Source organism: Mobula hypostoma, chromosome 13 (assembly GCF_963921235.1).
Source record: "Mobula hypostoma chromosome 13, sMobHyp1.1, whole genome shotgun sequence".
Taxonomy (NCBI): Eukaryota; Metazoa; Chordata; class Chondrichthyes; order Myliobatiformes; family Myliobatidae; genus Mobula; species Mobula hypostoma.
The window spans coordinates 1,196,616-1,213,784 of NC_086109.1; the positions used below are offsets into that span (position 1 = coordinate 1,196,616).

The 17,169-nt window shown below is 46.6% G+C and overlaps 1 protein-coding gene across 1 annotated transcript in view; it reads right to left on the reverse strand.

The window, feature by feature from the left end:
* LOC134355847 (uncharacterized) overlaps positions 1-17,169 on the reverse strand; it is a 55,419-nt gene that overhangs the window by 21,792 nt on the left and 16,458 nt on the right. The window contains exon 2 of the mRNA XM_063066351.1: positions 1,480-1,803. Within this exon, the coding sequence (XP_062922421.1) occupies positions 1,480-1,803 (324 nt within the window). The remainder of the gene's footprint in view (positions 1-1,479; positions 1,804-17,169) is intronic.

The following is a 17,169-nucleotide window of genomic DNA, read 5'->3' on the forward strand; positions in this document are numbered from 1 at the left end:
TGTTGCTCCTGTCCTCACCCTGACTATCCTGCCTACAGGTCTGGCTCATTTTAACTATGTTTGCTTCACCTTTCTCATCTGCTACTTTCCCGTCCGGTGAATATAAACCCTTCTTAGAAACTCCAGCAAATGTCCCTGCCAGGATTGTGGTTCCCCTCCAGTTCCACTGTAAAACATCCTCCTTGAGCAGGTCAGGAAAACATCCTAGTTGCCCGAGAACTCTAACTATCTCTCTCTCGCTCTGTCTGTCTGTCTCTCTCCCCTCCCACCCCCTCCCTCCTCTCCACCTCTCTCTCCCTCTCTCCCTGCCTCTTTCTTTCTCCCCTCCCCTCCCCTCCTCTCTCCTCTCTCTTTCTCGCCTCTTCCACCCCCACCTCCCCATGATGGAGGGAAGTTGCTACAAGCACATGAGGGAGAGGGGAACAGGACGGTTCCAGTGATGGGGGACGGGTAGTGGTCATCAGATTCTTAGAGCCTCAGGGAGATAGATGTTGAGCATGGGGAACGATTGCAAGTGAGGTGCTGCCCGTTTCACATGGAGACCATGAGGAATTTCACAGGGCACAACACAGCATGACGGATGAGGAATGAGACCTTGCTGAGTTCAGACCTTAGCTGCCAATTAACAAGCATTGTTCTGGCAAAACAGTCGTATACAGTTGAACTTTTTACTGTTGGACTTCGGCCACATTCTACCGAGATACAACACTGGGCGGCACGGGAGGTCGTTCCTGCCTGTGGCCATCGGACGTGCAGCTCCCCCTGTGGAGGGTCAGACACCCTGAGCCAATAGACTGGTCCTAGACTTTTTTCCATCTGGCAGAGTTTGCATTTTGTTGTTTGATTGTTTGTGGTTTCTGTATTGCTATATTTATGCTCTATTCTTGGTTGGTGCGGCTGTAATGAAACCCATTTTCCCTCGGGATCAATAAAGTATATCTATCTATCTATAACTGGGATCCCTGAACATGACAGGCCAGGCCTTTGACCTGGGGATACAGAGGGATAGTTTAACTGACCCACAGATATAGACTGTTCAGCCGATCCATCAGCCCCTTCCACCAGATTGGCCTATCTCCCGTTCCCCCTTCCCCATCTGTTCAGCTCCTCCAGCCTCGGAGCCACAAGGATCCCCACTGATTGGTCCAGTCTTCGGGTGCGGTGTGTGTCCCCCTCACAAACAAGAGAAAATCTACGGATGCTGGAAATCTGAAGGGTTTTGGCCTGAAACGTCGATTGTACTCTTTTACTACAGGCTGCCTGGCCTGTGGAGTTCCTCCAGCATTTTGTGTGTGTCCCCCAGCCTGGCACTGACTCAGCCTCACTTCATTGGGACCGTGAGCCCAGCTCTGGACACGGGCAGTCAGTGGGGTTCAGTGAACAGGGGAACACACAGGATCTGCCTGCACCCATTCTTTGGGGTGTTTCAGGAACTGATGAAACCTGGACCACCCCCCCCCCCCGCGGTGTCTCACTCACCATGCACCTCCAGTCGCATTGTTGTTTTACTTTCAGCTCCTGAACCTGCTGCTGCAACAGTCACCTCGTAATCACCAGAGTCCTCTCTCCGTAGATCACGGATTTCCAGACTGAAGTCCCCACGCTGAAAGGTTATCCTTCGCTTGTACTCCTCAGGACCGAAGTAGGTAATGTTACCCTTCAAGTACTTAACTATCATGACTCTGGGTGATACCCGACTCCACACAACCTCAGCATCATCCGGTCTGACTGGGATCCCAGTAGGTAAGGAGACCGAGTGTCCCCGAGTTCCGTTCACGGTGGTCGGGGGAGCCCCAGTCCCAGCTGAGGAGACAAGAGGAGACAGTCAGCAGATCAGCTCAGTGACTGGTGGAGGAATCAGAGCTGTGAGAATCACTGATATAGCAACAGGCCGTACAGCCCATTGTCTGTCTCCCAGCCCTGTGAGACAGCTGGCCCACAGATCCTCCATCACACAGTGAGCCCATGGGGGTGGTGGGGGAACAGAGTGAAGACTCTCTGTACCCCACCCTGAGCAAGAAATTGCAGCCTGCAGACAGGAATTGATGGAAGTACCGTAGGCGGGGTGGGGGGTGGGGGGGGGAAGGTGGGGCTAGACACGGACATGTCAGATGGGACTCAGACTGGATTGGAGAAAGGGTGGGGGGTGAACGTGGGATGTGGGGAGGGACAGTGGGAGAATGAAGTGCGTATCCGTAGATCCTCAGTGTAACAGGACTGCTCTATACAATGGCTGAAACCTCCCATAGACAACATAAGAGTAAGCCACTCAGCTCCTCAAACTGAAATGATCATTCAATATAGTCCAGGCACCAACTTTCTTCTTTGCCAGTTCCCCACAGCCTCAAATCTCCCATCTTTCACAAATGTGTCCACTTCCTCTTTAAATCCCCCTGTGATCCAGTCTCCACAGCCAGCTGGGATAGGAACGCCAGACAGGAGAGACATCACTCTCTGTGGGAAGAAATTCCTAAGCACCTCAGTTGTAACACATCCCCTAGCCTTGTACCTCTGCCACCTCATTCTGCCGCTAGTGGAAACATTTCAACCTCTACCACCTGATGATCCTTCAGTCTTCAGCATTACAGGAACAGGCACCCCTAGCTCTTCTGAACTCCCGAGAAGGCAGCTCCAGCCTCTTTAGCTGTTCCTGAAAGGACAAAATCCTCAGCTCGGAAATGAGCTAGAAACAAGGGAATGAAACTTGAGAGGATGCAGAAAAGATTCACAAGGACATTGCCTGGATTAGAGAACTCGAGTTACTAGGACAGAGAAGATTAACTGGGACTGCTTTCCCTGGGATGAAGGAAGCTGAGAGGTGACAGGCTAGAGGGATATAAAATTATGAGAGGCTTTAACAGAGTCTGTTTCCCCTGGTAGAGGTGTCTAAAACTAAAGGGCGAGGTTTAAGGTGGGAGGAGGTTTAAAGGGGGTAAAGTTTTTGCAGCTCTGGAGTGAGCTGCCAGATGAGTTGAAGGAACAGTATAAAACATTTACGAGGGATTTGGGCGGGCATTTAAAGTGTGCAAGGAAATAGAATCCATGCAGGACAGAGGGATTTGTACAGATAAACGAGATGCTTGGCGGCTGGCAGAGACGAGTCGGGCAGGAGGGTTTGTTCCAATGCTGCACAGATCAGGAGATCTACAGGTAAAAAGCATGCTCAGGACCAGGGACACTGCCTACTGAGCCTTCAAGAAGAGGACATATATATATATATATAAAATGTATAAAACTGTAATTCAGTTTTTTTGGACACTCCCAAGTCCAAATGGAAAACACCCTGGAAGGTAGTGTAGTGGGTCTTAGCTCCAATGGGCTTCCACATACAGACTGATAAGCAGGTACTGGCCACCTAACCAGACATAGTAATACTGGACAAGGAACAGAAGAAAGCAGAGTAGTGGTAGATGTGGCAATCCCGAATGTCAGTATCAGGAAGAAAGAATATGAGAAGCTGGAGAGATACCAGCGCTTGAAAGAGCAGATAGAAAGGATGTGGAAGGTTAAAGCCAGAGTAATCCCGGTGGTGGTGGGAGCACTTGGAGCTGTCACACCTGAACTGGGAGAGTGGCTCCAACAAATCCCGGGAACAACGCCTGAGATCTCGGTCCAGACGAGCGCTCTACTAGGAACAGCGAGGGTACTGGGCCAAACCCTTAATCTCCCAGGCCTCTGGTAGAGGACCTGAGACTGAGGAAAAAATACACAGACACGCCACCCGTAAGGGGTAAGAAAGATATATATATGTTACATAGTTAAATTTAATAAAAAAGTGGTGAGGAAGTGTTGATGGGTTCATTGTCCTTTCATAAATCGGATGGCAGAGGGGAAGCAGCTGTTCCTGAATCGCTGAGCGTGGGCCTTCAGACTCCTGTACCTCCTTCCTGATGCTAACAGTGAGAAGAGGGCGTGTCCTGGGTGGTGGGGGTTCTTAATGATGGATGCCACTTTTCTGAAGCGCTGCACCTTGGAGATGTTCTGGATGGTGCCCATGATAGAGCTGAAGTTTACAACTCTCTGCAGCTTACGAGGTTTGGAGCGGTGAGTGTGTGGCCTGGGGTCCTGGAACCCTGGAGATGGGGTGCCAGCCCACCATCCAGTCCACTTCTTCTCTGCCACTGACAGACTGAACAAGGTTGAAGTCCTACAAGGGTGAAAGCTGAGGATGGGGAGGTGTTCAGCGCTGTCTGCCTGTGTTTGACCGTACTTTCTCTCCCTCACGCTCACTGCTGTCGGAGCAAAGCGCGGGAGTCTTAGAATCTACGTTACAAGGATTGATCGGTGAGGCTGAGGACTCATTTTGAGGGATTAGGGGTTCATGTTGCATATGGTCCTGGATTCTGGGTACTGCTTTTGAGCAGTTTTGATTGAGGTGATTGATGTGGTGGTCCTCACCACCAGTGATACCAATCCTGTCTGACATCATCTTCAAATTAAGGAGAATAATCTGGAAAGGGAGAGACCAAAGTCTGGTCAAGGGAAGTGGAGGACCGGACCATTTTCAGGGATTTATCTTCAGATCTGACTTCATCAAATCCTGTGTGGGTGAACATGTGCCTTTGAGAGCATATTGGACATACCCAAACCAGAAGCACTGGATAAACCAGGAGATAGACAGTCTGTTGAGGGCTGTAGGACCCTACAAAAAGTCCAGGTATGACATATGAAAGGCAATTGTGAGAATGGAAAGGCAACTTCATGTGTAGCTAGAGGGCACAAACGGTTGCACAATAGTTGTGGGGCAGTTTGCAAGGCAAACCTAAACACATAAATCAACAAGATCAATCTGGTTATGCACACTTTGAAAGGGAGAATTTCCCCACAACATCTGGTAACCAAGAGCCATTTTCTTCTCCTTTTGCAATCTTAACCCTACATCGTTGCTACTGTTTGGTGGCCTATATATGATTCCCATAACTTTTTTTTACCCTTGCAGTTTCTTAACTCCACCTACCTCTTTCTAAAGACGTAATTCCATCTCTTATCAACAGAGCCACACCACCGCCTGTGCCTTCCTGCCTGCCCTTTTGAATTTTGTCTCTGTGGTACCATTTAGCTCTGCTCTGTCTGCATTTGTACCCAGTCCTTGGCTTGTCCTTACTTACATTCATATTATGCCCATCGTCTACGTGTAATCCTGCTGGCTCATCTGCAGCTCTATCATTCGGGTCCCCATCCCTCTGCCATATTAGTTTAAACCACTCCCAACAGCTCTAGTAAACCTGCTCACAAGAATTTTGGTTTCCCCTGCCCCCCCCCCCCGCCGATTCAAGTGCAACCCATCCCTTTTGTACAGGTCACACCTGCCCCAGAAAAGGAACCAATTATCCAGAAATCAGAATCCCTGGCCCAAATGTGTATCTGCATTCCTATCAACCTCTGCGTAGAGGCTTCTTCCCAGGGCTGAAATGGCTAACACGAGGGGGCATAGTTTTAAGGTGCTTGGAAGTAGGTACAAGGGGGATGTCAGGGGTAAGTTTCTCACACAGAGAGTGGTGGGGGTGTGGAATGCACTGCCAGTGATGGTGGTACGGATGAATACAATAGGATCTTTTAAGAGACTTAGATAGGTACATGAAGCTTAGAAAAATAGAGGGCTGTGCGGTAGGGAAGTTCTAGGCAGTTTCTACGGTAGATTACATGGTTGGCACAACATTGTGGGCCGAAGGGCCTGTAATGTGCCGTAAATTTCTATGTTCTATGTAAATATACATAAAGACTTGGCCTCCACAGCTGCCTGTGGCAAAGAATTCCACAGATTCACCACTCCCTGGCTGAAGAAATTCCTCTTCATCTCCGTTCTAAAATGACGCACCTCTGTTCTGAGGTGGTGTGCTCTGGTCTTAGACTCTCCCACATCGGAAAGATCCTCTCAACATCCACTCTATCAAAGGCTTTCATCGTTCGATAGGTTTCAATTAGACCACCCCTCATTCTTCCAAATTCTAGTGAATACAGGCACTGATTGGTCAAATGCTCTTTATATGATAGGACATCATATGATAAGAACCCTGGAATCATTTTTGTGAAACTCCTTTGAACCGTCCTCAGCTTCATCACATCATATCTAAAATAAGGTGCCCAAACCTGCTCACAGTACTCCAGGTGAGGCCTCACCAGTGCTTTATAAAGTTTCAACATTACATCCTTGCTTTTATATTCTAGTCCTCTTGAAATGAAACCTAACATTACATTTGCCTTCCTCAGCACAGGCTCAACCTGCAAACTAACCTTTGGGGAATCCTGCACAAGGACTCCCAAATCCCTTTGCATCTCAGTTTTTGTATTTTCTCTTCATTTAGAAAATAGTTAATCCTTTCATTTCTTCTACCAAAGAGCATGGCCATATGCTTCCCGACACTTTATTCCATCTGCCATTTCTTTGCCCATTCTCCTAATCTGTCTAAATCCTTTTGCAGCCTCTCTACCTGCCTCTCCACCTATCGTTGTATCGTCTGCAAACTTTGTGATATCTCCAACCACTGAGGCCACTAAGGCTGGATGACTCCAACATCTTCCCAACCACTGAGGTCAGACTAACTGGCCTATAGTTTCCTTTCTTCTCCCTCTCTCCCTTCTTGAAGAGTGGAGTGACATTTGCAATTTTCCAGTCTTCCGGTACCTTTCTAGAATCTAGTGATTCTTGAAAGATCATTACTAATGCCTCCACGATCTCTCCAGCCACCTCTTTCAGAACCCTGGGGAGTGCACCATCTGGCCCAGGTGACTTATATATCGTCAGACCTTTCAGTTTCCCATGAACCTTCTGTCTAGTTATGGTAACTTCACACACTTCATGACCCCAGACACCTGGAACTTCCACCATGATGCAAAATACTTACTCAGTGCATCTGCCATTTTGTTCTCCCCATCACTTCCTCCCAGCATAGTTTTCCAGCGGTCCGATATCCCCTCTTGCCTCTCTTTTACACTTTATGTATCTGAAGAAACTTTTGGTATCCTCTTTAATATTATTGGCTTGTACTTTTGCATTCCATCTTTACCTCCTTAATGCCTTTTTTCATTGCCTTCTGATGGTTTTTATAAGCTTCTCAATCCTCTAACTTCCCACTAGTCTTTGCTCTATTATATGCCCTCTCTCTGTCTTTCATGTTGTTTTTGACTTCACTTGTTAGTCACGGTTGTGCCATCTCTCCTTTAGAATACTTGATCCTCTTTGGGATGTGTATATTCTGTGTCTTCCGCATTGCTTCCAGCAGTTCCAGTCATTGCTGCTGTGCCATCATCCCTGCCAGTGTTCTTTTCCAATCGGTTCTGGCCAACTCCTCCCTCATGCCTCTGTAATTCCCTTTACTCCACTGTAATACTGATACATCTGACTTCAGCTTCTTCTCAAATTTCAGGGTGAATTCAGTCATATTATGATCACTTGCCGCTAAGGGTTCTTTTACTTTCTTTAAGCTCTCTAATCAGTTCCAGTTCATTGCACAACACCCGATCCAAATTAGCTGATCCTCTAGCGGGCTTATCAACAAGCTACTCTAAAACGTTATCTTGTAGGCTTTCTGGAAATTCCCCTCCTGGAATTGAGCACCAACCTGATTTTCCCAATCTATCTGTGTATTGAAATCCCCCATGACTATTGTAACATTGCCCTTCTGGCATGCATTTCTATCTCCCGTTATGATTTGTAGACCACATCCTTACTACGGTTTGGGAGTCTGTATCCAACTCTCATCAGGGTCTTTTTAACCCTTGTAGTTCCTTAGCTCTATGCACAATGATTCTACACTTGCAGACCTTATGTCATCTCTTTCTGATAATTTGATTTCATTTTTTTACCAGTGGAGCAACGCTGCCCCCTCTGCTTTCCTGGCTGTCCTTTCGATACAACGTGTATCCTTGGACATTAAGCTCCCAGCTATAATCTTTCAGCCATGATTCAGTGATGCCTACAACATCATACCTGTAACCTGCAAGTTCATCTACCTTATTCCGTGTACTGTGTGCATTCAAATACGCCCTTCAATCCTGTATTCATCCTTTTCGATTTTGTCTGCCTTTTATGTTGCACTTATTCCACTGACTGCACTATTGCCTATGAACAGCCTCTCCTCACCACACATTGTCTCTGTTTGTGAACCAGCTACCTCATCTCCAGCATTATCATCCACCTGTCCGATGATGCTTCTTGCATTGAAATATAGGCAGCTCAGGACACTAGTCGCACCAAGCTCAATCTTTTGTTTCCTAACTTTGTCTGAGGTCTTACCAACATCTGCCTCCACAACCTCTCCGCTAATTGTTCTGGCATTCTGGTTCCCGTCCTCCTGCAATGTCTTACATCACAAAGATAGAACATAGTAGACAGAAATTTACAGCACATTACAGGCCCTTCGGCCCACAGTGTTATGCTGATCATGTAACCTACTCTAGGAAATGCCTAGAATTTCCTACCGCATAGCCCTCTATTTTTTAAGCTCCATGTACCTACCTCAGAGTCTTTTAAAAGACCCTATTGTATCTGCCTCCACCACCTTCACTGGCAGCGCATTCCATGCACCCACCACTCTCTGTGTGAAAAAGTCACCCCTGGCATCCCCTCGCTACTTATTTCCAACCACCATAAAACTCTACCCCCTCGTGTTAGCTATTTCAGCTCTGGGAAAAAGCATCTGCCTATCCACATGATCAATGCCTCCCGTCATCTTATTCACCTCTATCAGGTCATCTCTCATCCTCCGTTGCTCTGAGGAGAAAAGGCCAAGTTCACTCGACCTTCTCATAAAATCTCCTCTGCACTCTTTCTATAGTATCCACATCCTTCCTGTAATGAGGAGACCAGAACTGAGCACAGTATTCCAAGTGGGGTCTGACCAGGGTCCTATACAGCTGTTTTACAATCGTTTCCTCTTCCAAAAAGAACTCCCCATTTTCTCTCTGTTCCATAGTCTCTACCAGACTGATGGATACAGCCAGCTCACTGACTGGGAGTCCATTTCTCCTCTTAGGGATTATTCTATATACACACACATATCTACATATGGATATAGCCAGGGTCCCTAAGATCTTTGCACACTGTATTTGCCAACATAGAGTGGAGAGCGAGTTTATAAATCTGGTGGGACCAAAGGATACCGGGAATGGTGAGGGTGGAGTGCCATGGGAGGGTGTGGGACAGGTGGCGGAGAAGGAGTGCTGGGGTGGGGGGTGGTACCAGTGCAGACACACCCAGCCCTGAGACACCAGGCAAGATCATTTGATTCCAAACAGTTGGTTTATTGATCATTACAGAATGTCCCTCTAGTTCTTCCTGCTCCCTCCCCTCTCCCTTCCCCTTTTCCCAACCATGAATACACTCTCCCTGCCCCTTTCCCACTCTCAATCCACAATAGAGACCCAAATCAGAATCAGGTTTATGTCGTGAAATTTGTTTTTTTTTCCAGCAGTACTTTGCAATACATAAAATTACTACAGTACTGTGCAAAAGTCTTAGGCACCCGAGAAGACAATATATGAACATTCATGACGATTGGTTCACATTGAAATGTGCAGAATTAGACCAGGGAAGGCAGGGGAAAGCAGCATCCATCATCAGGGACTCCCACCACAAAGGTCATGCTCTCTATTCACTGCTGCTGTCAGGAAGATGGTACTGGAGCCTCAGGACCCACAACATAAGGTTCAGCAACAGTTACAGTATTACCCCCCAACCATCAGACTCTTGAACCAGTGGGGATAACTTCAGACAACTTCACTTCCCCATCTTTGAAATGTTCCCACAACCAAAGGACCCACTTTCAAGGACTCTTCATCTCATGTCCTCTTTCTTTCTTTCTTTCTTCATTCATTCATTCATTCATTCATTTATTTACTTACTTACTTACTTATTTGTCCGTCCATCCATCCAATTCGTACAATTTGTGGTCTTTTGCACATTGGTTGCTTGTCCTGGTCTGTGTGGTCTATCATGGATAATATCATGGTTCTCAGACTTACTATGAATGCCCACAAGAAAATGAATCTCAGGGTTGTATATGGTGAATATCTGTACTTCGATAATAAATTTACTTTGAACTTTGAAGTGGCCATTGTAGTACACTGATAAAGACATATCCCTGCTAGTTAATTTGAAGTCCAGGACAACTCTGCCATGTCACTCTGGCTATCTGTGTATTCAGGGAGTCATCCCTCAACACTCTGGCAATGATCTTTGCATCATCAATGGGGACAGGACAGGTTGCAGAGTATGAGGGGGTTGCAGATGTTGTTTGTGTCAGGTGGAGTTCAACCCAGATAAGTGTGAGGTGGTTCATTTTGGTAGGTCAAATATGATGGCAGAATATAACATTAATGGTAAGACTCCTGGCAGTGTGGAGGATCAGAGGGATCTTGGGGTCTGAGTCTATAGGACACTCAAAGCTGCTGCACAGGTTGATGGTGTTGTTAAGAAGGCATATGGTGTGTTGGCCTTCATCAACCGTGGGATTGAGTTCAAGAGCCAAGAGGTAATGTTACAGCTATATAAGACCCTAGCTAGACCCCACTTGGAGTACTGTGTTCGTTTCTGGTCACCTCACTACAGGAAGGATGTGGAAACTATAGAAAGGGTGCAGAGGAGATTTACAAGGATATTGCCTGGATTGGGGAGCATGCCTTATGAGAATAGGTTGAGTGAACTTGCCCTTTTCTCCTTGGAGCGGCGGAAGATGAGAGGTGACCTGATAGAGGTGTATAAGATGATGAGAGGCATTGATCGTGTGGATAGTCAGAGGCTTTTTCCCAGGGATGAAATGGCTAGCACGATGGGGCACAGTTTTAAGTTGCTTGGAAATAGGTACAGAGGGGATGTCAGGTATAAGTTATTTTACTCAGAGAGTGGTGAGTGTGTGGAACAGGTTGCTGGCAACGTTGATGGTGGCGGATACGATAGGGTCTTTTAAGAGATTCCTGGATAGGTACATGGAGCTTAGAAAAATAGAGGGCTATGGGTAACCCTAGGTAATTTCTGAAGTAAGTACATGTTCGGCACAGCATTGTGGGCCGAAGGGCCTGTATTGTGCTGTCGGTTTTCTATGTTTTCTGTGTTTCTACGTTTACTAACAAAAGAGTTTGTACTCAGAAGCTTTCAGACCAGTCACCTGTACAGAATATTCTAAGGGGTTCTGCTGATTGGGATATTCTTCCACTGTAAATATATAATTCTGCAGAGTTACCTGCAAACATTGAGAATGTGAAAATTGAGTAAGGTATCATGTGTTAGCAACTCAATACATAAAAGCACTCAGACATGGTCAAGAGGTTCAGTAAAAAAAACAAGTGAAAATCTGCAGATGCTGGAAATCCGAGCCACTGGAGTCCTGCCGAAGGGTTTCGGCCCAAAACGTCGACTGTACTCCTTTCCATAGATGCTGCCTGGCCTGCTGAGTTCCTCCAGCATTTTGTGTGTGTTGCAAGGGGTTCGGTTGTTGTTCAAACTAAACATCAGAATGGAAGGAAATGTGATCTAAGTGACTTTTAACTGTGGAATAAGTGTTGGTGCTATTTGGGGTGGTTAGAGTATCTGATCTCCTGGGACTCTCATGCACTAGAGTGTCTGGAGTTTACAGAGAATAGTGTAAAATGAAAAATAACATCCAGTGAGTGGCAATTCTGAGGCAGAAAATGTCCTGTTAATGAGAGGGGACTGGGTAAAGCTGGCAGGAAGGTAACAGTAACTCAAATACACACACATTGCCATAGTGGTGTGCAGAAGATCTCCAAACAGACAGCGCATTAAACACGAAAGTGAATGGGCTACAGCAACAATAGACCACACCATGCCCCATTCCCGTACCCAGTAAAAAACCCTAAATGCCCGAGGAAATGGCATTCGATCGCCACAACTTAACGGGGTCAACCAGAGGGGTTCTTGTCCTTTTAAGAGTATTCTTTAGAATCACAAGGCCCTGCTGGACATTAAGAACTCTTCCTTCAGTTAGTCCTGACGAAGGGTCTCGGCCTGAAACGTCGACTGCGCCTCTTCCTAGAGATGCTGCCTGGCCTGCTGCGTTCACCAGCAACTTTGATGTGTGTTGCAAGAACTTAAAGTACCCCATCAGTGAGTTGCTCATTGGAGGAGAGACCGAAGGAGGTGGGACTTGGTGCTGATCGCGTTGCTGCCTGCATCAGAGAGATGTCAATGGAGTAGGTGCGTAAAATGGGGTGCAGTTCTAGTCACTTTTTTTTTGTGACCGCAAGACCCTGTTGGACGTTGTTAATGTGGAATGCTGCATGTCCGATTCACTGATTTATTGGTGGATGGCTGGATCGGACAGTGGTGGGAGTTGCGTGGCCTTGGCTGTCGCGAGGATTGGGCGTCACGCTGTGGTGTCACCTGTTTACACCCAGGACAGGGGCTTTGGAGTCAGTGTGCTCCGCCGGAGGTGGCGTGGCGTCCAATCTGCAGTCAGTGCTGCCACCCAGTGTTCAGCCAGCAGAAGACAAGCCACATTGTGCTTGATTGCAGACTGCTGCATTATTCACAGACTCAGGCTATGTGACTGTATTTTACTGGTAACTTATATGTGTCTTGTGCTTGTGCTTAAAAGCAGCTGATGAAAAGAAGTTGACAGCATTTGAGATGTGGACATACTGACGGATCCTCAGGGTATCATACATTGAAAGAAGATCCAATAATTTCATCCTGGAAAAGACTGGCATGAAACCAATACTTCTGGAAACCGTTATCCAAAGAAAACTTCGCTATTTTGGACACATCTCAAGAACTGATGACACACTGGAATGCACCGTGCTTGAGGGCAGAGCAGAAGGAAGCCGCTCTCGAGGCAGACAGAGGACAACCTGGATCGACAACATCGAGAAGTGGAGCAGCCTCCCCGCCAGAGATGCAAGAGGTTTGACTGCCGACGGATCGCAGTGGAAGCAAGTGGTCACTGAGGCTCTGGCAGAGTAGGGCACATGATGACGATGATGATGATGTTGCTTGTGTGAGTGTTGTACTGTGAGTTATGCCTTGACCCCAGAGTAATGCTGATCATCTGGCTGTATTCATGCATATTCAAAGCACATTTATCATCAAAAATGTATAAATTATACTCCTTGAAATTTGTCTGCTTACAGGCAGCCACAAAGCAAGAAACACAAATAACCCAATTTTAAAAAAGACCAAAACCACTGCCCAGAGAAAGAGAGAGAGAGAAAAAAAACACACATCATGCAAACGACAGAAGCAAGCCAAGGGCATCCCAAACCAGACTGAGTCCTAGCTCTGCTCCCGGAGTCTCGGTCCCCAATTGTGGGGCAGGAGCACAGAGCAGGCAAAGCGGTTGACAGCCTCAGTGCTGTGGAGAAAGGGGTAAACATTCACAGGAGAGAGAGTGAAATCTGCCTGACCCTCACCTCCATTCCCGAGACTTTGGCTTCCAGTCGACATTTAATTTGTCCATGCAGCAGGTAGTCCCATGTTCTAGGACCCGGATCACACCCTGACACACCCGGGTCACCCAGCCCGAAGCCTTTCTTGATCTCACCAAACCGGCTTGGCACTTGGAGCAATGTAACCTCGCACCCGGGTTAGGTGGATGAGCATCAAAACTCTTCCACCTTGTCTCGTCTCCAAATTGCCCACTCCATCTCTGAGGGTGATACGAACTCTGTCTGCTACCCTGGCTCGAACATGAACACGTTGGAATGTCCCTGCAAGGCTCATTCCCCGAACCTGCCTCACCTCCGTCTGCCTCCTCGCTGTCCGCGGTGATAGTTCATCACAAATTTCTTCAGAAAAGATGTTATAAATAATGTCTTTAGTAGAATCTCTTGACTTATGATTTACCAGAAAGCTGTTGCACATCACCAGTAGCGACATTTTAAACTGGAATTCGTGTACAGAAAGACAATTAAACCTGAACATTGATAAGCGGGACAGTATTGCCCAGAGTAGTGGATGTGACATGAGCAACTACTGGGAGTACCATTTACGAGGAGAGATATGTCTTCTATAAGGGACTGGGGGGTGGGGGGCAATAAGAATAATTGAGGAATTATAATGTCAGTGGTTCAGAGAGCTGGTGAAACCTCCATGGACTCACCAGCATAAGTATCAGGCATGTGAGGAATACTGAGGGCGGAATGATCCCAGAAAAGATAATCCGGTCTTCCTGATAGTGTCACAACCACAGGTTCAGATGTAGGGTCTACACACACACACAGGCAGGCTGAGCGAGAGGTTTGCCAACTGCGCTCATGAGTACGCACGTTCCAGGTAATTACTGTTTCATTATGGCGGGATTTAACTCCCTTCTTTTCATTGTTGAGACTGGACCAAAATCTCAGCAATATCTACATGCCCAGTTACCCTTGTCCCTGTCTGGGAAAGAAGACTACCATTTTGACTGATGCTGTAAAGGGGCGATATTCATTTGATATTTAGTCACTGCTTCCAAACACAGTGATGACATTAACTTTCAATTTGACAGGTTTAGTTAACCACCCTGTAGGCCTATTATTTTTCTTTTCCTTGCAGTTCTACAAAGTTCTCATCGAAGTCAGTGAACAGTTGACCCACTTCTCCTTTTCTCTCTCTCTCTCTCTCTATATATATATATATATCTTTCCCTATCTCTCTGCACTTGGGCCATATCCAAACATTTTGACAGAAAGAAAGACCATAAGATATCGGAGCAGAAATAGGCCATTTGGCCCATTGAGTCTGCTCTGCCATCTCGTGATTGCTAAAGCATTTCCGTCTCAGCCCCAGTCTCCTGCCTTCTCCCCGTATTTCTTTATGCCCTGACTAATCAAGAATCTATCAATCTCTGCCTTAAATATACCCAATGACTTGGCCTCCACAGTCACACCTGGCAATGAATTCCACAGATTCATCACCCTCTGGTGAAAGGAGGAAGAGGGAGAGGAAGATGGCGACGTGACGCAGCTCGCAGCGGCCACTCCGGTGGTGATGTCTGTTATTTGTCAAGTAGGGTGCCGTGCACAATGCTGATTTGATGGAGACGGACGTGAGAGCACGGAGAAACATCTAGTGAAACTTCTGAAATGCCTGCTTCGCTGTTGCTGCTACTGTGTGGTCCAGAATCTCCGGAGGGGAAGGCCCCGAGTCCTCGGCTTTGCTTGTTGCTCGGCGGCCGGGGCGGGGTCGAAGTGCTTGGCAGAGGATGGTGCTCGGAGAGGCTGTGTCGGAGGGGCTGGTCGGAGGCTCAAAGTTTTCGGACGGACGCAGAGTCCGCTGCGGTCGGGTGCTTCCAATGGTGCTGCATCGACAAGTTTGCAGCGCTTGGAGGTTCATGGCAGGGAGAGTTTCTCCCTTCTACCGTCTGCGTGAGATGATGAGGCTATCAGGACACCGAGACTTATTTTTACCGTGCCCATGGTCTGCTCTTTATCAAATTATGGTATTGCTTTGCACTGTTGTAACTATATGTTTTAATTATGTGGTTTTGTCAGTTTTAGTCTTGGTTTGTCCTGTGTTTTCTTGTGATATCATTCTGGAGGAACATTGTATCATTTTTTAATGCATGCATTTCTAAATGACAATAAACGAGGACTGAGTGTCCTCATAATCTAACAAAAAGAAGTTCCTCCTTATCTCTGTTCTAGATGGTTGTCCCTCTGTTGTGGACACCAGGCAGTTATCCAATGGGAAAAGCAGCTGCAGCTTCTAAACTGACCAATCACAATGGAAGCGACTTTCAACAATCAGAATAAGACACACCCCTACAGGACACTCCACCCCTCGAAAGTAGCAAATGTGTGATCTAATCTTCAGACTAGTATGACTCTCACAAACTCCCAACTGAGTTATACGTAAAAGACAAAGGTCCAATACCCAGTACTGTAAACCCAATGGTCACCTCCCAGTGTACTATAGTAGTCCAGCAGCCTCCCTGTGCCCCAAAAGGCCACCAGCCCCACCCTGGAGTGTGATTGCCAATGAGCTGGTCCCACGTGTAATTTTATGCACTGACTCTGAGAAATGGTGATGTTCACCAACCAGTCAGGAACGTAGGCACAGCATTCTTAACCAGCGACAGTACAAGTGCCACCTTCCTTTGTGAGCAGGTAATCCAAGGCATCAGTTCCTGGGACAGCCTGGCATACCATGCTGAGAAAGGCTATCATACAAAAATCCTCCCTTTGTAATAGCCATCTTACTGACCAACATGGGCAAGGTGTCTATTCAGTGCACTGGGGTGGCAGAACTGGACATCCAGCAAGCGCCATTAAGATTCCAACAAGTGCCCAGCCTCACAACACCATTCGGCAGTGACACAGTTGTCCCAGAATACTGTTCCTGCTCACACTTGCCATTCACCTTGCACCTTGTACCTGTACTCAACACACCACCTACACCAGCACCCTTAGTCAGGGGGGGTATCACTAAGAGTTAGGGTCTTCCAATTATACAAATTGTATGCAGAACAATGCCATTCCTTAAAGCACTCACTCCCGCAGAGCTATTAAGTCTCAGGCTCCCTAAGACAGTTATCGTACTCTGCGTTGAGGTTGGCTGGATTAGACTACCCCTTCCCAGCTCCCCTAAATCTGAGAGGCCCAATAATTTCCCCCAAAAGTCTTTTTTGTCATCAAAGGGATCGATATCAGTGGCATCACTTCCGTGATATAGTAAAGAGTCTTCATACAAATTCAGCAGTCGTCTCATTGGTCCAATGTGCACATTCAAATGCCACCCACAGCAATGTGTAACGGCGTCTTCCACCACTTTGTCATTCTGTAATGCAGGGAGATACAAATGCACTTGTTCTTGATTAGTTACCGGATATTTAGAAAACACAAAAAGAATAGAACTGCAAGAATTGCTCCCCAAATGCTCAATTCTCTCTGAAATGTGGGCATCTTCTATCCAGAATAAAGTCCCCTTAATTTCTACCAAATTTCAACTCAAATTTCATATCGCCACTATGAAAAACGAGTCATCCATAAAACCAATTACAAAAGCCATGGGGAAATAAGTAACAAAGTAACATATTACTGCACAATAAACATGAAACGGATTTAGAAAGCAAGAAGCAAAGTAACTGATTAAGCAAAATCAAGAAACAAAGTAACTGACTAAACACAAAGCCCAAATCACAAAATCTGGGCTGTACACTTTAAAACTTTTTATGAAACTGCAAAAAACTTAAAATAGACAGCTAACTACTCACAGAGAAACAGCACTTAATAAAG